The 24,889-nt window shown below is 35.0% G+C and overlaps 1 protein-coding gene across 4 annotated transcripts; it reads right to left on the bottom strand.

Annotated features, from left to right (window-relative positions):
* Positions 1-7,841: 7,841 nt before the first annotated feature.
* On the bottom strand, positions 7,842-21,092 carry LOC119073961 (trichohyalin-like). Of its 4 annotated transcripts, none has more exons than XM_037179863.1 (5): positions 20,934-21,092; positions 16,007-16,308; positions 9,850-10,180; positions 9,547-9,774; positions 7,842-9,483 (listed from the first exon to the last, which is right to left on the bottom strand). In XM_037179863.1, exons 2-5 carry the CDS (start codon positions 16,041-16,043, stop codon positions 8,178-8,180), a joined length of 1,902 nt encoding a protein of 633 aa, XP_037035758.1. In that variant the 5' UTR covers positions 16,044-16,308; positions 20,934-21,092; the 3' UTR covers positions 7,842-8,177. The 4 variants fall into 4 exon arrangements, with proteins under 4 accessions (XP_037035758.1, XP_037035760.1, XP_037035759.1 ...); XM_037179865.1 differs by having other exon boundaries at positions 20,921-21,073; XM_037179864.1 differs by having other exon boundaries at positions 20,925-21,073.
* Positions 21,093-24,889: the final 3,797 nt, after the last annotated feature.

Raw genomic sequence — 24,889 nt, 5'->3', positions numbered from 1 at the left:
GACTATTTTACAGATAAAGTGCCCAACCATTGCGGAACACGATTTCGATCCTATGTCATGGGAAGCTCGTTAGATGTTATTGAAGCTCAATTTTGGCCCACTCTGCTTTCCGTCTTTAATGCAACGATGCCGGATGGCATGAAGAGAACTGGAGTCATGAGTCCTGGCATCGATAAGATAGACGAAGACTTATTTAATTATGCGTATACTGAACTTCGTACGTCCGACTATCCAGTGTACCCACATGGGCAGACAATGCGAGTTCTGATTGTTCCCCATGCCCAACCATATACTGACTTCGTGGCATATATAAAAAATGGAACATGGACGCAAATCTTCGTTTTCACTTCCATCGTTATTGTGATGTCGTCGCTTCTACTCACAGTGTCGCGCTATTTGCAACAAGGAAAGAAAATTTTGCCGCTCGAATGTGTCGTTGATGTATTCAATCTATTGATGAACGATAACGCAGGCATCAAATATGGAAACCTTCGTTGGGCAGACATCAGTATCATCGTGCCGTTAACATTCACAGGGTTGATTGTCATGAATGGCATCGTGTCCCTGTTTCAGAGTTATCTAACATCGCCAATTTACCAGCGGCAAATCAATACAATCGAAGACTTGTACACGTCCTCCGTTCCGATTCTCTCAATGGGGTACACGAATCATTTTTATGTTAGAATAATGGAAAATATGACAAATTACGGCGGATGGAATGACAAAGTTCACGTTGTAACGAAATTGCGTGACAAAATCGAGACGTTCAACAATTCAATTGCATTCTTTGTGAGAGAAGAGCTAGCACGCAGTCTAATAAAAGTGCAGAAACGCTTGGGATTAGAAGTGTATCATGTTGTGAAGGATGTAACGTTTGCTAAATATCTGACATCGTACTACATGTATCCAGCGTTCCCATTTATGGCACAAATGACCGATGTCATTCTCCGGCTGAACGATGGAGGACTGTTCGATAAGTGGACGAAAGACGAAGTGGAAATAAAAACGCAGGACTTATGGAAGCGGAAATTGGGTGCTCAATCGGATTCCGGCGACGAATCGGATGATTTTTCTGTGCCTCCTATTGTTTGGTGCGGCTGGATTGCGAGTGTAATTGTGTTCGTTTGCGAACTTATTTGGAACGGACTGAGCCGTATAAAGTTTACTAGAAGTGACCGACGTACACGAAAACCAAGTGAGAATAGTACCTTTTGTACCAAGAAAGGAACAGACAATTGTTTAAGTACCAGTCTTAAGTTTTCCTGGGTCAGGAAATTTAGGACGTGTGCTGAAAAAATCACTTTCCTGACGAGGTACAAACAACGTTTTGTGTGCAGGCCAACTGGAATAGACAAACACCCAAATAAATCAATAAATCGCTTCGACGAACATCAAATAACCACGTAGTCAACCACAACTCGTGCGGGTTGTCCGGGTTGCGCACAAAAACAATTTATCACACGTCAAATGAGTAATTGGTTGTTGAATTAAAAATTGAAAGGCCGCACCGATTTTCGTTCCATTATTTTTTTGGGTGTATTTTCTTGCTGATCAGTTTGTCTAGCGCGTGTCTATACATCACATTGCAATGTGTATATAGTGCAGGTTGCTTGATCGTTCAAATAAATGTCCATGTGAATTTTTGGTAGAAATTTTGATAATATTTTGCATTGGAAAGGTGATTATGGCCCGAAATTGAGAAAAGCGTTGTATCTATCACGGTAGGTGTGCCGGTATTATTTCGTACACGACGTCTTGTCGACCTCGGCTTCGCCTTGGATCAACAATCGACATCTAGTGCGAAAAATACATTCATACCCCTCTCAATAGAACAAACTGACAAATTAAACATAGCTAACGCCGACCCGTACGAAACACCTATTCGTATCAAAAGCCTTTAATGTGAAACTCTTCATTTCTCTTACTTCATTTTCTTCTCTGCTGAAAAACTATTCTTCCTTTTAAATCACTTACATTATCCACTCTTTGCCTTGTTATCATATACAACTAAATTGCCGGAGGCAATATAGACAGCCCCGTACGAAGTCAAATTTCATAAATTCCTATTTAAACAGCTATATACCGCTATATTTACCTATATTTCACTGTAAATAAACATTTCACAGATGAATATGCTATTATATAGCTCTATATGCCTGTATATAGCTCAATATAGCTGTATATAGGTATATATAGATGTCCATATATGGAATCCCTGAAACCCCACACACATAACAAATTATTTCCATGTTACTAAAATCCAATATGGCCGCCGGCAGCCATTTTGTTAGGAGACCGGAAATAGTACCGACGCTTTACAATCGTTAATACCTTTCAAACAAAAAAAAATTCATGAAATTCGGTCAAAATTTACTCGAGATATTGTCAAAATACACCACGTTCACTGTACTTCCGAGTAGCCAGATAAGAGCTCACTCCAAGAGACCTAGCTCACGCTCCGGAGAACATAATTTCATTAACTTTTTTTTCCCTGATTGGTACGGTCAATACCTATCTAATAAAGCTAAAACAGACGAAATATGTTCAAATGTGGCCGACCTACAAGCAAAAACTGCTTGCTGCCCTGTGCCTGTTCCACACCAAGGGGTCTAACTCACGAGTCGGTCATCCGATTTCCATAAACTTTTTTTTTGTCGATCGGTATTGTAAATACCTTTTATTTGACGTATCACTTACAAGTTTAACTTTTAAATGTCCGGAGATATCTTCGAAAAACCGTAAAGCACTTATTGGGCCACAGCTCGGGAGGGGTCGATCCAAAATCACTCATATTCGAACTTAGCCTGTCTTTTGACATTACCAAACGGGAAAAAAAAGAATTTTCAAAATCGGATGCGTTTTACTCAAGTTATCGTGCAGACAGACAGACGGACAGACGGACAGACGGACATTTTTTTTTCGCGGATTTGGCATCTCTAGACAACCACAATAGGTTTCCCCTTACTCAGGGAGTCCAATTCGACGTGTTACAAACGTATGCGTAAACCTATAAGACCCCAGTACTTCGTACGGGTCTAAAAAGTAAAAATCATATATTTAAATGGCTGTGTGACAGCTTCGTGTACGGACAGAAAAAAAGGGACTCTTAGTGTCAAACGTAGGGGGACTCATTACGTCCAAATAAAGCCAAGTTGACGTTTTCATAAAAATAAAAAGACTTTACAAAAAGAAAATCTAATAAAATAGCACTTTCCACTCAATTCTACAATTCCACACGCATATCAAATTTACCCTGAAACTAGTCAAATTTGGTTTAACGGAAAAAATCGTCGTTAATCCTAATATGAAACCTAAATGTGGATTTCTGCTTCTTGGGGTTTTATAACAGTGTACTAAGGGGTTGTCTCAAGACATTCGGCAAAGCAACGCCATAGAGTACTGAAAGTGGACAGTGTAACACACAAACGTAACACAGTGTAAAAACATTTTCATGTAAAATAGAGTACTTTCTGCTGCTGCAGCTGACCACTTTAATTACTTATGATTGAAGTTAGTTGGTCAAAACCACCGAAATGAAGAAAAATAAAAGGCGACGAATCATGTAAACAAATAACAATATTGTCGTTTGGCGTGACATGTGACTAAATGCCGGTACGTTTCCGGTGAAATAAATTAGTGCAAAAATAACCACTTCTGAGGAGCTTTTCAATAACAGCGTTAATTATAGGTACATAGCATTCTTTATTCAATTGCACGCGAACTGAAAATAGAGTCGAACGCCGTGTGTGAATGTTGGAAGTGATATAAAGAAAGGAGAAATGAATCGAAACTGCCTCATTGGAAGAATGAATGGATCTCCTGTCGCCAGGAAGAATCACTACCGTCAGCTTTTGTATTTTCTTAAAATGAAAGAAATTATTGGCTGAGTGGCTGAGTTACAAGCGTCGGTCTTTTTACTCACTCAGTTTTTGAGGTACCTACAGTCAAAGTTGCCTACAGTAAGTGAGAATATTTCGTTGCAAATGGCGTGATGTAAGAAAACAGATTTGTTGGGTTATGTGGCGTCATTTACACGTAAAGATCGAATTTAAAGTGTCTGATATCTTTAGCTGACAGTTTGTCCGAATATTCCGCAAAATGACTTGCAGGTTGCTAATTAACACTGCTTGTGTCTCTGGTGTGACCGATTAGGTCCGATACAGGTTACAGGCATACACGAGCATCGATCCTGTAGTTATTGGCGAATCTTTAATTTCGCTACAAGGCTGTCCTCTGCCATAACGATAGGAAATGCCAATGATGAATAGATACGCCAGTTTCAATTATGAATTCAATATATAGCTTTAAGTTTCTTTTGTGTACCACCTCAAAGCTCAAAGCTCTTAAAAGTTAAGCTTAACACGGTGGCGGCTAGTATTGTCGATACAAGGACAGAACATCATCATAGTATCTACTCATCAAAGCAAATTATCCACTCACCCTCTACCCCTCTTCCAAAATCAATAAAAAACTTGTTTTTGTCAAACCGAAATCAGTCACGGTTGAAAATCGTATTATCGTCCGTAAGGTCAACATGCTGTTACTGCATAATTCATTTCAATTAAGTTTTAACCATTAGCCCCAAGCGTTCAATTATGTCAATAAACCGTGAACGAAACGGGACAATCTGTACGATTTACTCATTTATGAACATCGTTCGTCGTGTTCAACATAAAAACGGTGAATTTTACTTCTCTTTGGTTCCTACAGCCTGTTGTCGTCGTTTTTTTAAAGGTTTTTCTGTGGTCAATTTCTTGTTTCACTTGTACCGCTTCTCGAATCTACTTCTAAAAAAATATTCGGAGGTACAGCACGCACTGACGCGGTAAGTCTCATAACAGAAGCCTCCGAATCGGACATTTGTCGAAGTAGTGTTCAATGCTGTGCTTGATTTAAATCGGACATCGTGGCAGTTCTCTTTCAACAGTTTAATATTTTACAGCAAGATGCTCCTCATCATAGGGTCAATCGTTGTTCTGTCGAAGGCGGTACTTTCGCTTGATCAGTATCCGGACGGTGTACATCTCATCAATCGTCTGGATGAATTTTTTCACTTCGATCTTCACCACTATCTTGTTGACTCCACAGTCGATTTGAGTAGGTGGTTGCCAACGTCGTCATCCAACACTGAACTAGTAAACTTTAAGCAGCGGACTGTTCACACTTCCAATGATATTTCGATGCGGAAAGTATTGATTGAGAATGCCAACAAAAATCAATTTATGATTGTTGTCGTCGACTGGTTAATTTACATGGATACGTCGTACCATGTTACCGCCCTTCACAAAGTCGTAAATATGAAAATTGGACTGTTTATCGTGCAAGAAATCACATCTTTGGCCGATGTAAAATCTTTGCTAAACTCGATTTGGGAAGACGGTCGCGTTTTTAACATATTTTGCGCATTTTATTTGAATAATGGCGACGGTAACTCATCGTCATTCAACGTGTTCAAATTTAATCCTTTCATAACATTTCGCTTGATTAATGTGACAGGCAGTGAATCAGTTCAGGACTATTTTACAGATAAAGTGCCCAACCATTGCGGAACACGATTTCGATCCTATGTCGTGGGAAGCTCGTTAGATGTTATTGAAGCTCAATTTTGGCCCATTCTGCTTTCCGTCTTTAATGCAACGATGACCGACATGAAGAGAACTGGAATCATGAGTCCTAACATCGATAAGATAGACGAAGACCTATTTAATTATGCGCATACTGATCTTCGTATAACTGATGAATATCCAGTGTACCCACATGGGCAGACAGTGCGAGTTCTGATTGTTCCCCATGCCCAACCATATACTGACTTCGTGGCATATATAAAAAATGGAACATGGACGCAAATCTTCGTTTTCACTTCCATCGTTATTGTGATGTCGTCGCTTCTACTCACAGTGTCGCGCTATTTGCAACAAAAAAAGAAAATTTTGCCGCTCGAATGTGTCGTTGATGTACTCAATCTATTGATGAACGATAACACAGGCATCAAATATGGAAACCTTCGTTGGGCAGAAATCAGTATCATCGTACCGTTAACCTTCACAGGGTTGATTGTCATGAATGGCATCGTGTCACTGTTTCAGAGTTATCTAACATCGCCAATTTACCAGCGGCAAATCGATTCAATCGAAGACTTGTACACGTCCTCCGTTCCGATTCTCTCAATGGGGTACACGAATCATTTTTATGTTAGAATAATGGAAAATATGACAAATTACGGCGGATGGAATGACAAAGTTCACGCTGTATCGAAATTGCGTAACATAATCGAGACGTTCAACAATTCAATTGCATTCTTTGTGAGAGAAGAGCTGGCACGCAGTCTAATAAAAGTGCAGAAACGCTTGGGATTAGAAGTGTATCATGTTGTGAAGGATGCAACGTTTGCTAAATATGTGATATCGTACCACATGTATCCAGCGTTTCCATTTATGGCACAAATGACCGATGTCATTCTCCGGCTGAACGATGGAGGACTGTTCGATAAGTGGACGAAAGACGAAGTGGAATTAAAGACACAGGACCTATGGATACGGAAATTGAGTGCTCAATTGGATTGTAACGACGAATTGGAAGCGGATGATTTTTCTGTGCCTACTATTGTTTGGTGCGGCTGGATTGCGAGCGTAATTGTGTTCGTTTGCGAACTCATTTGGAACGGATTGAGCCGTATAAAGTTTACTAGAAGTGACCGACGTACACGAAAATCAAGTGAGAATAGTATCTTTTGTACCAAGCAAAGAATAGTCGATTTTTTCAGCACCAGTCTTAAGTTTTACTGGTTGAGGAAATTTAGGACATGTGCTGAAAAAATCACTTTCCTGTCGAGGTACAAACAACGTTTTGTGTACAGGCCAACTGGAATAGACAAACACCCAAATAAATCAATAAATCGCTTCGACGAACATCAAATAACCAAGTAGTCAATTGCGCACAAAAACAATTTATCACACGCACCGATTTTCGTTCCATTATTTTCTTGGATGTGGTTTTTTGCTGATCAGCTTAACACGGTAAGCACTAGAAGATATATTGTAATCTAGCAACTCATTTTGCTGAAGTCACACATTCAATAAAGAATGATTTATTTATTTAGTTGTATTGATAGGGCTGTACAATGTAAGAAAAACTGTATCAAAAAAATTTTTTCCCTTCTGGACCTACGATATTATTGAAGTGGTAGGGATCTTAAAATTTCCATTCTTACCACTTCCTTCCCAGTTTTGGAAGTCAACAATTCAAATATTTTAGATAAATAGGAGAATGTGTTATCTTACAGATTGAAAGCTACGCACAAGAACTGATAAAGTATAAATCAAATTTAAAAGACAAAAGTGAAAGAACTCAACTCATCGAACGTAATCTATTTCTTGATGTGGCGAAGTCCTTTGAAAACAGGCAAATACTACTCATTATCGACATTGCAAGTACCATTCCTGGAACATTTCTACTACAATTTCTTTACGGAGAGTGGAATTAATAGGTGTAACCCATAAGTAAGTCAATTTCTTAAACTTTTGACAAGTAATGTATCGTCGAAATGTTAAAAGTACCATAATGGTTTACTCCCATAAAAAATTCGAATGATAACGGGAATCCATTAGTCCGCCCAAATTCTATTTGGTTGTGTCATAGTCCGTTTCTCTTCTTCCCAAACTTCCTCTGCATACAATCGTATTTTCGAAGTAAAGTCTAGTACTTCGAAAATATGACTCTCTGCAGAGGAAGTTTGGGCTCATTGAAAGGTGAGTTGGTTTATATCCAATCGCTATTTCCTCCGGTTTGTATGAACAGACCATACCTTAATGATCAATCTAAAACTGAATTGCATTTTGAGTTTTTTGTTTGTTTTTATTTTACATACATTTTAATATGGCACCTTCTATCTGTATCGTGTCCATTAACAGAGAACAACTTAAATATTATACAAAACGGTAAAAATACATAAAATTATTTGTAATTTTTCTCCTCCTCCTTCTTCTTCTTCTTTTTTTTGGCGAGACTAAACATATTTCAGGTGTTAATTCATTAAAGTTAAATTTTAATACCACGGCACATTAACCTATATCGAAATGAATTGAAAGAAAAATCGTTGTTTAATCAAAATGAAAGAGACAGAGCTGAGTGCAAGACATCCTTGCCATTTATGGATTACAAATGATTTGTCGATGTTTTCATTTTTGCTGCGTTTCGCTGTTTTTCTTGTTTCTTCTTCTTAGTTCGAAAAATTTGAGCTGCTCCTCGGGCGATAATCTGCTTAACCTTTCTCTCATTCTTGCATTTTTCTCTCGTCTCAGTTTTTCCTTCAATCGTAAATCGTCAAGTGTTTGGTCCTCATTACTAATGTCAACTTGATTTTGTCTCATTTTCTCCTTCAATTCTTCATTTTTACGTCGCTTATTCTCTTCCTCTATTCTTTTGTCTTCGGCTTCCTGTCGTTTTCTGTCCTCTTCTTCCCGTTGTTGTCGCTCAATGTCTTCCAGTCGTTGCCTGTTCTCTTCCTGCCTTCTCTCCTCGTCCTCACGAAGTTTCCGTTCCTCCTCTTCCCTTTCTTTCAGCTCCAATTCTCTCAGTCGCATTCGTTCCTCTCTTTCGCGCAAATTTTCGTCATGAATCCGTTTCCGTTCTTCGGCCCTGCGTTGTTCTTCTTGTTGTAACCGTGATCGTCTTAATTCTTCTTCGTGCTCCAATCGTAATTTTTCTTCATCGATTTCATTTTGTAGCCGTTCCTCTTCCATTTGCCTTTCTTCAGCTTGCCGCCGTTCTTCCATTCTACGCCGTTCTTCTTCTTCTTCTCTTCGTCGCTCTTCAGCTTTTCTTCTTTGTTCATTTCTTCGAATCTCTTCGTCTCTTAACCTTTCCTGTTCTTCTTCCTCTTGCTGTCGCCGATAGTCAAGGTCTCGGTCTCGTTCCAATTCGATTTGTTCATTAGGCTCAGTTGTTGTTGTGGTGCTCGCTGTGGTTGTAGCAATTCTTTGTCTTGTATACGAATGTTCAAAGCGTCCAGTTTCTAGCAATCTTTTTGTGTCCTCGAGCCGTTTTCTTTCCTTCGGGTCAAGTTCGTTTTTGACCTTTCTTGGAGGTGATGTTGGATCTTCAGCTCGATTGCGATGCGTCGTTTGCTCATAAAATCTATGTGAATTAGTTGGGGCCACTGTAATGGACTCCTCTCTGTCGAAATCATCTACCTTGTTGGTTATCAACGGTCGGTACACATTTTTATTTCTTTCAAATTGAATAAAATCGTCACGACCTATACTCGGATTTCGTCGTCTTGGTGCCAATCGGTTGGGTCGCTGTGGAACCTTTCGTCGTGGAGTGTTAATAAGATTTATTTCATTCGTAATAGCGTTTCGATTGAGAACGATTTGCTGTGATTTGTACTTCTTAAGCCATTCGTTGGCTAAATAATTGCGATGTCTACTTAAGCGTTGAGTATTTGTTGATCGACCATTTACTGGAATACTTTGACGATGACCACTACCAGATAAATGGTTGAAATCTGTTAGTTGTGAATTAAACTTAGAGATTTGAAAATGTTACCGTTTTAGCATTTCCGCTGCATTTATTACCACTTCAACTTGAGTTGCCTGCTCATTGGGATAGGTCTGATTCCACCTTGCATAGATTCGTGATCGATGTTTCTCATTTACATAAGGCATTCGATGTTGACAAATGTATTGATGCTTGTCTACGCACGAACTGGCCGACCATCTGTATTTTAGGTCTGGATTTAGAATGGCACAGTGATATTGAAGTTCTTGCACTCCGCTACAAGTTGATATGGAATATGAAAGCACATTAATTTCTTTGCCCATTTGCTTTCATTGTGTTAAAAGAAAATACCCAGGCGTTTGACTGAACGATTGATAAGTGAACTCCTTTCCATCTTGCCATTGCCACTTCCTTTGCGCCCAATTGTAATTGCCTCCAATCCACTTACTCTCCTTGCTCAGATCGTTATTCACCAAGAATTTGCGAATCATTCGATCCTCGTATCGATTCGGTTCGGCTAGGCGACTTTTCCGATCCTTGCAATCGAAGTGGGCGTCCAGCCAGTTTTCCTTCTTTTGTGATATGTAGTAGCATTCCGTACCGATTCCGAAAAAATCGGGCGGACATAAGGCGTACATGTGTTTGGTGTTACTTGCATTTGTACAAAGTAACAGAAACGAACCTGCGAAAAAAAAAATTGAAAAAAAATTAACGCAAGGCATCATAGCATGGTATACCAGCATTGCAAGCGTATGCGCGACTGATACAATCTACGAATGGTATTGTGGTAATTGCATTGAGTAATTGATTTATGTTTTAGTTACGAATATAAGTGCAAGGATGGAGACAATTGATTTAATTAGTTGGAAAAAATCTCGGCTTATAATGTTACAAGAACAAACAGACTTGGAATGATTTATTTAACTCTGTAATTGGTAAGAAATTTCATTATTTCCTCTTTCCATTTTTTTGTTAAATCAGTTATTACGCTTTGTCATCTTCGTTTAGAATGTTTAATAAATTAAATGTAGCTGGGTAGAAGGGACGAGAAAGACTGTCAATTAAGATATATAATTCACAAATCAAGTTGTTGTGTTATCTGCAAAAAGGCGATGATGAGTTCTGAATACTTTTTTCTTACATTGCAATTTGTATGCTATAACAAATGAAGCAAATAAAGTGCTTTCAACAAAAGAAGTAATAGATTCAACGATTGTATCGGCTTACGTTTGCCATTTTTATCAAAGGTTAAAACAGTTAACCGTGAAAAAATGCAGACCACACATTCTTAACTCAAGTGCGTATTTCTATCATCAGATAAAACGCGCGCTGCGAATTCAAACATTGAAAACACACCCATTGTTGATGTGTACGCTGAATAAAAATAATTGTTATACGAATGGCATTAGGTACATACATTATACACATGGGAATTGTTGAAATAACTCGAGATGCAGTTGACCGATTTCGAGAGTGTTTTCTTTAAATGAAATTTGTGTAAGAAAATTTTTAGAACTCTCTCGATCGGTTGAAATTGTCTTTCATAAAGGGGACGGACTAAATGTATTTTGGAAAACGTTTGCTTGATATTGTAATACATCTTTGTGTGGTGGCTAGAGTTCGCATACCTTGTACTGATCACCACAATTTCGTACCAAATTCTTAGATGCTGTGAAATGCCAAGGTTAGCAAAAGTTGATTCATTTGCGGAGTGACAGTAGCTATTTTCGCCCCAAGGCATGAAAAAGACCAGAAATGTAAATATACGGAGATTGGCAGAGAATAGATGCCGATCGTATACCCACCTCTGGAGTGAAAAATCTTACTTTCTTGAATGACAATGAATGAATCTTCTTGCATCAATAATATTTTGGGAATCCATGAAGTCAACTGTACGGAATATTTGAAATACCATTCGAATAATCTTAATGTAAACCACCAACGGAGATGGAATGGTTTCTAAAAATAAAGTCTCGGAGCGTTCGGAATTGACAAATTAAGATTTTAACAAAAATCAACACCAATGTGTCTCTGAGCCAATTCACTGAATAAACAGAGTCTCGTTTGCATATGTCTTTTTGCACATAATATCCGTTTTCTCTGTGCTCTGATTTTAAATATTTTTGCCATTAAAAATCGCGTTCCCTTGAGTCAAGTTCATTCAAATTTAATCTGAAAACTCTGCACTAAATGCATTATGCAGATCGCACGTCCGCAAATAAATGTTCGAACATAAAATTACACTTTTAACATGCCATTTGCAGCAATCTTGAATTGTATTTTATTTTCACAACGAAAATAAACACTTTAAATTTTGCGAGAGTGTAAGTTCTGCTTTATGTTGAGCCCGTTTCTTATCAATTTGTTTCTGTAAAATCGGACAAATAAATAAAATGCAAAAAAATACAATGAAACTTAAATGGCTTTTTTCTGATCGAAATGATATTCGATATGATGAGTGCATATCGCTTATATATGAGGTCGAACGGCTATAACTCATCCATAAAATCATTTGTGAATAAACTTCACAATTTAATATGATTTGATTATTACAGAACAGAATCGGTATACAATTCAGTTGTAACTTCTTGTACGTGAAATACGTCTGGCATGGAGAAGTTTTATTAAACTACTGTCGGTACGAAAATCCACACCGGATAGTAATCAACATAATTTAAGAGATTCGTTTCAAATGTTTTCGAGATTTTCATTACTTTTTACATTTTCATCGCACGGGTTTCTTTTCTCTCGATATTTGCGAGAAAATTTTATGTTTTATTTACCATTTAATGCTATCACTCAACGTAGCTAGAGTCCAATAGAAAATAGTTTACTTTAACGGAAAATCAACGATACAACAAAAATTTGCGCAAAACAATTTAGGAATTCCGGCAACCCGGTAGTCCGTTTTTGATTTTCCACGAAATTCTTAACCGTATCGGCTGAGTAAAAGAAAAGTTTGTGATTTGATCTGTTTGCTTTTGCCTACACTTTAAAAAGTTATTATTCAACAAATGGACACTCTATGTGAAGCTCGATTTTAGTCGGAGCAAGTCGGAATCGGGACAGTGAGATGGATTTTATGAATGAAGAATCGTGAAAAAGTGTCGTGACGGCGGTATGACTGAATCAACATCGGTAGACACAATAACTAAAATTTTTGATTTTATTGAAAAATATTTGAACGTGACTTAGCGTCACTTCGTCGATTGTGTTTTTCCTTCAGTAGTCTACACTGAGTCGGAATAAATGTCTGCCTCAAATTAACAATGGCACTGAAAACGAAATAAAATTTTAATTGTCGCACAGGTTGTGGTTTTCAATTTTATTGCTAATAAATGCCAATTGTTGACTGTAGGCAGGTAATTGTAAATATTAGTCATCGCTACATTAGTATATTACACATGTATAGCACAAAATTATGGTCTCATTGAGTAAAATTTTTCCAGTAAATCACAAGGTCAGTAATGAAACAGGAAGGATTTTCCATCATAGATTTACAGTTTGGAAAAACGCTAATAGTATTTCGGTAATCGTCTTCATGTGTTTATTGACCTCGGCTTCGCCTCGGATCAACAAAATTCACACGAGAACTCCACTCCCGAGTTATGTAATGGATTTTACATGCTGAGGGCGTCGAAAGACGTGCTTCAAACATGAAAAATACGGCTTTCGACGCATGTAGCATGTAAGTAACTATTACATTCCACTAAAATCGTATAATTTGGCTCTTTACTTGAGGTTAATTGTATCAATGAATTTACTGCGTATGATGAAGTATGTGAACAAAATAAAACGGAACGTTCGCGTTTCATCGCAACGCAACTTAAAATGCATTTCCATTAGTTGCAACAATATGCAACAAAAAACCATTGAAAATCAGAAACATCAATTGATTGCATTTATCATCATTGAGATGATTTGAAATGCGATTACCTATGTGTGCCTCCTACATAGCATATATTACGACGGTTAACATCGTTATGACTGCGTTGACAATTAAATATTCTTGTTGTCAGTGCCCATAAAAAGTTTGTTCAGCTACTGCATTTGCATAAATGTGGAGATCTGTGTGTGCGACATGATCGAGAACCGACTGGTGACACCTTTTGAGTATAATCTATTCAAATCTATACGTTTAACCTTTCTGCATACAATATTGGAGCTACAATTAGTCCGAAACAAATTAACCATTATGTGTAACAACCACACTTTTCGTGCCGCCAATTGCACGAATTTCCAAATGGTTTTATTTACAAACAATGACATTTTCAAGAAAATTATTCGAGTAAAATCGCGGTTACAAGACAACTTTAAGATGTACCGAAGGAGTGATCCCAGAAATTCACACTCTGCACGATTTTCGAATAAGATTTAAAATAAATAGAAAACAAACCGCGCCGTTGTTTATTACTTTCGATTGGTTGCTGTTTGAATCGTATTTTTTGAGACAAACCATTGCACAATCGTTAATTTTAACTATGCGTCTAATAAGTGTGCGAGTTGATGAATATAAATTTGCATCTTTTCGATTGAAAAAACAATTTTTGGATGCAGTTCACAGCCACATTCTTGTACAGTTACGTTACCTTGCTAGAAGCACGAAAACTATTTTTTTGAAGGTCGTTTTCGTACGTTTTATTGGCTGATATCGATTGAGACTTAACTTTAATCGTCTTAAAATCACAAAAGTTCTGTAAACATTTAGACTAGATCAAGGCAGTGCTGAAGGCCGAAAGATGACTTGACTAGAGTCATGAGTGTTGTAGAAGAAAAAGAAAACGTGAACTTTTAGAGACTTCTTTTAGACGAGTTTCCACGAAAGAATAAAAGGGTTCCAATACTAGTCACCTGTTATCGATAACAGTGACTAATACGCGAAATTCTCCACCAAATCTAAAAGATTTTGAAGAAAGAAACTCTAACAGAACAAAGCAGAACCTTTACGATCATAATTCACGGCGTAACGCTTGTCATTTGTATAGAAGTTCAAAAACAACGCGACACCACAAACCCAATAAATTTCTAGTGACAAAAAAAAAAGTTTGCAAAAAATCGACCTATTTAAACGAAAACACTCTATCCAAGAGTCGATCAATATCCATCAATTTATGGATTTTTAATTAAAATTATACTTCCTCTTATCTTAATACATCTGTCATAATTCATACGCTTGTATATTTATGCAAATTAAAATTTAATTTTAGCATTTTCACACTCTATTCAAAACGAATTTTATTCAAAATTTTGTGAAAAACTTCGTAGCCAATTAAGTTTTTAGTATCTGAGACGAAATTTGAATAATTATTTAATTTCGTGGTCTGTCAATGGAAATAAGAAACATTTTTAGTTAGTCAATTATTATTCAAATTTTCCGTTGCATTTTAATAAAAACTAATTTCTAGCATCGTACGAAGTGCTGGTGGCTATTAGGTGTAAAACAAATCAGATAGATAAACGGCTATGAGGATATACATCGGTCGTAGTAATTACTAGAAGTACTAGATTTACTAGAGAATTTCGTTCCAATTTTAAGATTTTAGATTTATTTCGTAAATTATTGCGTATGAAGAATTGACTCTCCGGAAGGGCTCCTTAGACTTTAACTTCTGGATAAATTAATGTCATGAACAAGTGAATTGAAATAATGATAAATGATGAAAAATCTATGCACACACTGCGTTGAGCACCCAGGGAAAAGCTCGCTACACTTTATCCACAAGCAACCTCAGACTCAATAGATCTATTTAGTCTAAGCAGGCAACACTTTTAAAATGAAATCATCAACTTTTTTCAAAAGTTTTTTTTCGTGTGAGAAGTTTCCGAATAAGCTAAAAAAGACTTTTAGTCCGTGGTACGAATGGTATTTTTCATATTGGACGGAAAAAAGTGCGACTTCGGGTCCTAGGTGTGAAAAACAAATTTCAATGCACTCTGTCATGAAAATATCGTGAATGGGATTGATTCGGCCCTTCGTTCGATTACCCTTTGTCACTTTTCATTTTGAGCTTTCAGCGAATTTACGGCTTCAAATCGATTGGTTACAAAGCGAAAATTATAGAATTTCGCGAGTCGAAAAATTTTCCAGTGTTTCAATTTTCGGATTTTGCCCATTTTGTTACGTTCGTTTGCGACAGTATAGGTAACGTATACGTTACGCACTAGATATTCGTAGATCCATATGCCAACGATTAGCACTAGGCTTACAAGGTATATAAATTTCGTGCGGGTCTACCATCGCATCGATGTGCTTCGTTTTTTCTCCATTTTTTTTCTCCAATTTTTATTGGCCGAAAAAATAAATTAATTAAGGACAGATTAACGTTTATTTGTTTGTCTTTGGGCTTTTGGTTGTTTGAAACAACGACTTAATAAGGTCCAAACAATGAAAATTCTTTTCAAATTATCTTGTTAATTGAAATGATTAGTTATGCTAATATTTTGAGCACATTACAAAACAAAAGGCACACAATTTATTATTGTGGCTGAAAGAATGCATTTTACTTACCAATAAATAATAAAAATATATCTTTCCCCGGTAGCATAATGATGACGTCAATTTGTCATATATCGTGTCTCTATTGCGATGAATAAAGATGTGCTTCTCTGTATATAGTTATATGACTAATAAGTAGGTAATATATTCCGTCTTGTTTAATGATTTTTGTATTCCTTTAATATTTTACGGTAGGTGTCTTAATATCTTGCTGTATGATTATGATAACATTTGCAGTAATCAAATAGATCCATAGTTAAATAATACAGTCAGTGTGTCGTTGACATATAGGCTTGTTAATACGTTTATCATATCTGAAATTAAATAGAAGTGGAAAAAAAAGGTATAATTAACATTACTCGTGTACACGAAAAAACTGAATTGTGCTATCTCAGATCAGTGATACTAATATGATTCCATTGAAAAGTGCTTTGCCTCATAATTCTTATTATTGTGACATCAACATTGGACATAATTTTAATTTTATTTTTTTCTTCTATTAAACGTTGTTCGACAAAGTGTATGCAAATATTGACTGGCACGTTCTCTCGATTAAAGTTGACCGAAAATTTATGTTTAAAAAAAAATTCATGCAAATAGTGATCTCGAAATACGAAAACAGTTGACTTAGTTCGAGTGGAAACGGGAGCTTTTTGTTTGAATGAATGTCGTTTTGTATTCATTCCACTGATGTATAACAAACCGTAATGTGTTTGTCCGTACACACATATGGCGATTTCGTTCAAATATGTAATTACAACTCTAATTAAATGGAATGAATCAATGATCCCGAGTTGAATGTAAATGGTTTGGGTAAAATTTATTTAATAATAAATTCTGGTGTATGATAATACACTTGAGAGGTCCCCATTGCACTTTAGAACATTCATTATTTCACTCTCATAAATATTTAATAGATTGACCGAACTAATGGCAACACAGTTTTTTAATTCTTCAAGTCAAGTGGTTGGAATATTCGAAACGAAAACGATGTGAAGATAATTGGTGCAAATTAGTACCACAATCTAGCTGATCCATGACCTAAATAAATTGGATTGATTCTATTTATGGTCATGAAAATTAAAATCAATTTTGCGACCAGATATGACTAAATATTCAACGAATGACTTCAATCAAACCGTAAGATTTATTACACGTTTGTTTTGTCTATTAGATTAAACTCGTTTGGAAAATGGAATATTTTTTGTCTAGCTTTTCTAACAGCGACATTTAACTCTTCCCGTCTTTAACGTGTGTATATACACACATACTAAGCCCATATATCTATCGATGGCATTTTTTTTTCTTTTTTTAAATTAGATTCTTTTCTACCATTCATTCGAACTTTGCGGACATCTCCTTTCGCATATAAATTACTCACATTTCTGTGAATGTCGAGTCAGGTTCGTTTCAGTCGCGTCAACAAAAATTAGCGCAGATTTGTTTTCATAAATCCCCATACCATTTAACTATGGTGAAACATAGAAACTTGTTTGTTCCATCTATGTCTTAGATTTTTGTGAATTTGATCTTTTGAGCAGAAAAAAAAATGATTTGAATATTCTTCGTCGTAAAATAAGACTCGTGGCACTAATAGATGAAATTCTAAAACTCGAATTCTGTAAGAATGCAAAGAAACTTTAAATTTTATTATCAAATGAAAATGAACGGTCGATAATCTTTTGTTGCTCAAACTGAACCACCCAACTTTAAAATTGCAAAATTTGCATTTCAGCAAAGAAATCACAAAAATGTTGACAATGTCGAAAATGATATTGACTTCGCATTATTCGTTGGATAGCTTGTCCGCAACATGAATTGAAGAAAATGAAACAAGAATCGGTAGATAAATGATTATGTTACGCCTTTTGAGTTGTTTTTTTTTCGTTGGTGATTTGTTGTTTCAAGCAAATTTTAAATCGTCTGAAAGATAAGCCTACACTAAACTAAACTACTAGCGAGTGGACCCTGGCCTGCGATAATTTCAAGACAACTTCAAATAACTCTTTAAAATTGCCTTTGAAGCCATATTTCTTCAAGGTCATTGGTAGGGTCAAAGATTTGATATCATTTTAAGTTCGGACACCTGACTGGGTATCATTTTGTCGTTAGATGTACTAATTTCAGAAGAAAGCATAACATTTCACCTGCTTTTCGTGGAAGCATCATTTCATAGTAAAATGTGCAGTCAATCACAGATGATGACTGGACACATTCTCTCCGAAAAACCGTCTTAGGAAATCTCAAATATGGCAAGAACAACCAATTCTTAGAGATTCAGAAACTTGCTTCATTCGCCAACGATTTCTTTTCATCATTTTTACTTTAATAATGTTGCGTGTAGGTAGAAATGTTTATTTATGGATTGGCGCATCATAAAATGCAGATAATAGTTTGATTTAAAAAAATTCAAACAACCTGTGGAGTGTAACGAAGGATTAAAGTCAGTGATTTCATCGCTGAAGGTACAGATGGAACATGGACACTAACAGATCTAATCTACCGTTTCAAAGCCAAGTTCTTGCTGTAAGTGTTTTATTTACTTAACAACAGTATTGTATTTCGTCGGCTTTTATCTATGGAATATTGTTGCAGTTGAGTCAGATTTAACGAGTGATTATTTATTGAAATTGTTTTTAAAAAGAAACGTACGAGAGAAAAATTATCGATTTTTAATGGGATACAAACGGTAGAGATAAATTAAATTGACTTTGTCAATTGAATGGATTGATCGGCATTCGATTTTGAATTTTGATTCGTTTAAATTCTTAAATTGGCTACACAGTGTATGACCGTTGACTATTTGCTTAGCTAGTTAAATCCTGAAATTAAATTCATGTTCTTCCGGATGAGAGGCTAAAAATAGCAACAACAACAACAAAAAAGCCGTGGAAGTTGACGTCGTTTGTTTGGAGTAAGCACACCCACGACAATTTTTTTTTAATTCAAAATATTAGTACCAGCAATCAAATGAAATAATGTTCAGGATCAACATACTCTTGTGGTTTATTTTCTTTCTTAAATTCATTTTTGATAACGAGTTACGAGACGGCTTTAAATTATTTTCTGTTGTTTTTATATTAAATGGAAACGTTAAATGTTTTTTTTATATAATTTAATGAAGTTGTTTTCATTGATTGAACCTTTAGATATTGTACGATCGATGTGATTGCTTAAAATAATTTAAAATTAATTGCTTTCCGATAAAAATATTTTCCAACTTTGTAATTAAATGATTCGTTTCCAGTGGGTCAAAATGGTTGGAAACAATGGTTTGGATATTTTCAATGACCTCCTTCAAACACAACATACTGTAATGTCAATCTGTAAATTGTGTAGTTGATGAATAGTTGAAATTTATCGGAATTTGTGCGATTTATTATACTGATTCGTAGAAAGAAAAAAACAGATCTCTACAATAAAACCGTTACGACGTTTTTGTGTCCGTGTTATTTATTTTCTTTAAAATTAACACTCATCTCATAAATGAACTTTTGTCCTCGTTAGAATGTGTACATTATCATTTCATCACAATGTGTCTCGAAAGATCATGTTGAAAATTTATCAAAATACCAAAAGTATAAAAGAGTCGATCTATTTTCGGCCAACATCAATGTTCCAGTACAAGAAAATTGCTTTGAAAATTTTGAAACTTTATTATACATTTGCAGACAGTTAAAATTACAAGAGAAAATATAATTTAATCGCACGATTTAAACTAAAAATAAAATGATAAACACACCGAGATTCATTTCGATTATATTTCAACGGAAAAACTATATTTTCTTTTACATTTTTCGTGTTTGAAATTAAAATTTTCTTTTTCTTCTGCTTTTCTTCCACCAATTTTTTCTCTTTAAACAATGGAAACAATTTTTGGTTATGAATATATAACAGCAAACCGAAAGAAAAAAAACAAAACAAAAAATAAATTTCCAGTTTTCATGTCCTCCGACAACAAAAATGCGGTGAGGCAAACCACAGAATTTATGTGTGCAACCTTTTCGCGTACAATATGAATATTATGAATGAAACGACAGTGTTCACTCCTTTATGCCACCCGTAATCATATTTTAAAGAACATCAAAGAGCACTTATAATACGCCAGGCGACCATGAGACGATACATGAACTAGTAAAGCAATAACTAAAAAAAAATTGTTTTTAGCTCAGTTGTTCATTGATACTCTTTTTGTTTTAAGTAGAAACACAAATGATTCACCGAAAATAATATCCATATTGTACAGAGACGAAATTTAAATAAACGAACAGTCGGGTGTTACTTTAGCGTATCGGTTTCGGCATAAATTAGAATGTCATAAATTTTTGTAATTTTATTCGGGAAAATTTTTATTTTTAATTAATTCGCAAGATATTTCTTTAAACTCACCAATCTAAATTATTATTTACACATTTTGTGTCAACACGTTGTTACGATTCAATTAAGGAATTATATGCATAAAGTACATTCAATTTCATGTGTGGTATGCGTACATTACAAGCTCGATTCATTGATTAAAATAATTTTCAATAATTTAAATTGATGAGCCAATTCTTTCTGGAAAAATTATTTTATTATTTCGCTCTGGATATGAATGGACAAAATGATGTAATGTGTGTATGCACAACTGGTACTTTTTTTTTGAAAATCAAATTTTTTTCCTTGTTATTGAGAGTATCATTTAGCACTTGTTGCGGGTTGCGGTTCTATGTACCAAAGAAAAAAACGTCTCTTACGCGAAAAAAATAAAGAATTTCCAAACGAAACTTAACGAAAATTTATGATAAAATATTTGCACAATGATAATTATTATGCTAAGCTCTATGCGTAGATAACAATATCTGCATCACTTTGTTTAAGAACATTAATTTATCACACCAAAAAAAAAAATATTCTCAAATTCACTAGCCAAATAATCGGTTTTACCTACACAATGTACATCGGCTTCGAGGAAGACTAAAAAAAAAAATAAACCGCGCGCGCTCAAATAATATTCCAAACACAATATATATCCAAGACGTGTCGGCACAAGACAAGAGACAATTCGCAACTGAATTAACTTTCGAATATGCAACTTGTATTGCTCATGTTCGCTATATGGGATGTGTTGTACTGAGCACGAGTATATTACACTTCTTTTTTTTTGCTCGATATTCAAATGTTTTTTTTTATAATTCAAACATTTCGTGCAAGATAACAGAACAAAAAAGGTGTTAAGTAATTTTATGATCTAAATACGAAAAAAACGAAGAAGAAAAATTCACTTATTACAGATACGCAATGATAAGGAATGTGCGTGCGTTATCAGTAAAATATATATTGACTCGGCGAATCAACGTACGAAACAGGTATGTTGTATAGCGAGAATATGTTAGTTGCGAGACATATGATTTATAGTTGCGGGGGAACGAGTCAAGCTACATTTGATTTAGCCGGCGCGTATAATTTTATTAGTATTTGGATGCGTTGATAGAATCATCAATTATGCCATCAACTAGAATAGATTGAACGATTTATGTGACTCCACGTGTGAATTCGCATGGTAATAAAACTGAGGTATTGAGTTGATGTTAACGAAAATAAATCTTTTTGTTTATTAATTGGGGAATGTTACTGTAATGTCTTGTTAGCTACTACCTGTATTCGTCTTAGATCATCCGATCTATGCTGACGGTTGGATATCTCGTGCATATCGATCTTCATTTGGAGGAAAGTCAAACAAAGGAAAGGAGGCTGTGAATAGTTAATTAGCCTTTTGGGTATTTGCAGTAAAGGCGTTCCAGAAATATTTGTGATGAAATCCGAGCTGATTGACGAAATTGACATTGTCTTTATTCTCGGTACCAATTAACCGAACAGTAAATGTTCTGCGGTATTAGTCATCGCTTAAGACGGGTATATACACTCAAGAAAAGCAAAATTAATGTTAACAAAAGAAGGAATAGATTTAATGATCGAATAAATGAAAAGATCAACATTTGTCATCAGAAGAATAAAATTACCGGAAATTCACTTTGTAACTGTTTCTCTAAAATAGATCTAAATCTAATTCTTGATTTCCACTTACGAAAAAATCACTTCGTTTTCTCTCCGTTTACTCTAAACGGAAAAACGGTGTAAGTGGAAACTAAGCATATTTAGAAAAAACCAGAATTCTGGAATTTTCGAGAAATTTAAGGAATCTTTGGAATTTTCGAGATTTTAATTCCCTAAAATAGGCCCTGACTGGTGCTGATATTTATTTGAATACCGCGATTAAGAGATCGAGATATTTAGATTTTTTATTAATTCAACAAAATAAAAAAATAAAAATTCTTACGGCACGAACCAAGTGTCGTAGGAGTTCAACGGAATGGAAGCCAAACCGAAATTTTAATTATTTTTCAATATTTTTTTATTTATTGAAATTGACATGATAAAATGCTTAGGGATTATTATTGGGTGCCGAAAGTTTAATTACAGCCACTTGAACTAATCTAAAAACCAATAAAAGAAATGCTGACGGACATATATGTAATGGGCGAAGTTATGCGTCATTTTATTGGCAATATATTTGAGAAGATTCTAACATTGAATCATAACCGATCGATTTCCATCTGAGCTCATCAAGCAAAGATTACCTGACTTTCAACTCGACTCGAAATATTTGAAGAAAAAAACGTGCTGTCTCTGTCTACGTTTGCGTGGACTGATAACACATAAAATAGCCTCGACGATGAGCAGAATTAGCTAAAAGAAAAATATTCCTCTTCTTAGCACAACATTTTATCCATTGGCTAACCATGATGACATCACCGTATTCGCATATACATGAAATCTTATACACGAGAGAACTGTACCACATAATCTTTTAACATAAATAAATGATCTCAACTAAATAATAATCTGACGAAAAGGTCTTCTTGATAGATTTTATAGTACCGATGTTGTATTTTAGTAGCTGAAGCAGCGTAACTATATGCGCAACTGAATGTTTTATTTAAATGAAAATTGTCGATTTATGAAGCACAGTTTATTTTTAGTTATTACAATTTTCATTTTATTTGTTTTCATAGAAATTCTTTTTTTTTTCTTTATTAATGGATGTTATTGTCATTGTCAAAGATTTATTTATTTTTCCATTGATTGGGAATCTAGATAATCTTTGAGTCGTTCTCGAAAATGAGGAGAGAAAAAAAATGAAACGAAACTTTAACCAGTGCCACTTTTGTAGCCGAAAGTTGTGGTTTGATTTTATTTTTTTAAATTCAAATAGAAAATAGTTTATCCCATTCCAACGAATAATTGGTTTCAACAAAATAAAAAGTTTGACGACAAAAATGGAATTTAAATCGCCACAATTAATCATCAATTACGCTGAGGTATAAATTAACTCTTTAAAAAAAACCAACCAATGCGCACCGTCATCACTGTGGAAATGAATTTGCATTCCGATCATATCAAATTATAAATTAAGTGACTTACTCATACTCATTCCTTATGGATACAAATTGAGAACAACAGAAAATTGCCTGAACGCCGATTTCGTGCATTAAATTCGATAAGTTTGCTAATCATAATCAAAAATTCATAAAATTAGTGGTCTACACTACAAATATTGAACTTGAAATATAAATATTAAGCCATAATAATATATAACGAACGTTTGAGTGGTATAAGTATATCGTTAAGTTGTATAGCGCAGAGAAAAGAACATCTCATTCTCTATGGTTATGTTATATGGGTAAAAGTAAGATCATACTTTTAGTGGATACAGATGGATATTAAAAACTCGTTTGTTCTGATACGACGATACATATTTGTAATGTTGATTCTCGTGTTTGTTCGATTTATTTCTTTGAAAATATTTGAATTTTAATATTTCCAATTCGAATGATTTTTTTAAGAAATTGATGTTTTCTTTATCAGACAGAAGTTTACATTCACGTAATAGCATCATTTAAGTTGATCGTTATGACTGCTTCTGTGATAATCATTTTTGATTCTGTTCAGTATTAAATGTTATCAATAGTTCAATATTATGCATAATGCATGACCTTCTTGTCCATTCAAATAAAATTCTAATAATTTATTGGGCGACAATCTAATGATCAGAAAAATGAAATTAAATTACCGATGTATGTTGCAAACTAGTATTCCGTCGAAGTAATATCTCAATATTTTGATCGATAGCCGGTAATAATAGCAACCAATAGGTGAAACAGAAGTTAAAATAAAAAGAAACCGAAACTTAAATTGTCTGGTGGACCGTGGGCGGAATTTTCATTTTATTAAACGAATCGCGGAAAACTCATTACATTCCTCTGCCATGTTTACAATGTTGGTCAATTTATGCTCGAGTCCGGTATATACCTATATAATTACAAGAACATTTTTTGTGTGTGTAAATATTCTCATTAAATTTTGTTAACTGGACTAGATCTCTGACAAAATAGAACTTAGGATATGTAGGTATCGACAATATTTTAGCGTTAAATTATGACTGAAGATCAGTATCGATTCAGAGATATTGAAATATGAAAAATGTAAAAATCTCAATGTGAGTTGGAAGTAGCAAGACGGTATTGCAATGCAAAAATTATTATTGACAGGTGAAACATAACTGAAGTGAATTTAAATTAATGGTTGCGATTAAACGCTTGTAAATTACAGAGCGGTGTGGGTATAAATTGAATGGTGCTATCTATAAATACATTGCCTGAAGAATTCGCTAAACGTATGACAGAGAATTTCACACACCAAACTTTCAACAATAAAATGCAAACTGTAAAATGTAGGGTTGTGTCTCAGTTACAGCCAAAATTAATGAACACATTCGATGAAGGACATGTAGCAAGCAAATTCCGAAAGTAATTCAAATTCCTAGAATATCAACGGAATTTTCCATAGAATAGT

This window comes from Bradysia coprophila, unplaced genomic scaffold (assembly GCF_014529535.1).
Source record: "Bradysia coprophila strain Holo2 unplaced genomic scaffold, BU_Bcop_v1 contig_138, whole genome shotgun sequence".
In the NCBI taxonomy this organism is placed as follows: Eukaryota; Metazoa; Arthropoda; class Insecta; order Diptera; family Sciaridae; genus Bradysia; species Bradysia coprophila.
The sequence above is the reverse complement of the archived record's forward strand: the minus strand, read 5'-3'. Positions and strand labels throughout refer to the sequence as shown.

What these genes read in the sequence shown, in the direction of transcription:
- LOC119073961 (XM_037179863.1), bottom strand. Translation starts at nt 16,043, where the DNA reads ATGCTACCGGGGAAAGATATATTTTTATTATTTATTG. An exon ending in TCGTTCAGTCAAACGCCTGG is followed by an intron (nt 9,775 to 9,849) that starts GTATTTTCTTTT and finishes ATCAACTTGTAG; the next exon opens with CGGAGTGCAAGAACTTCAAT. An exon ending in GCAGCGGAAATGCTAAAACG is followed by an intron (nt 9,484 to 9,546) that starts GTAACATTTTCA and finishes TTTATCTGGTAG; the next exon opens with TGGTCATCGTCAAAGTATTC.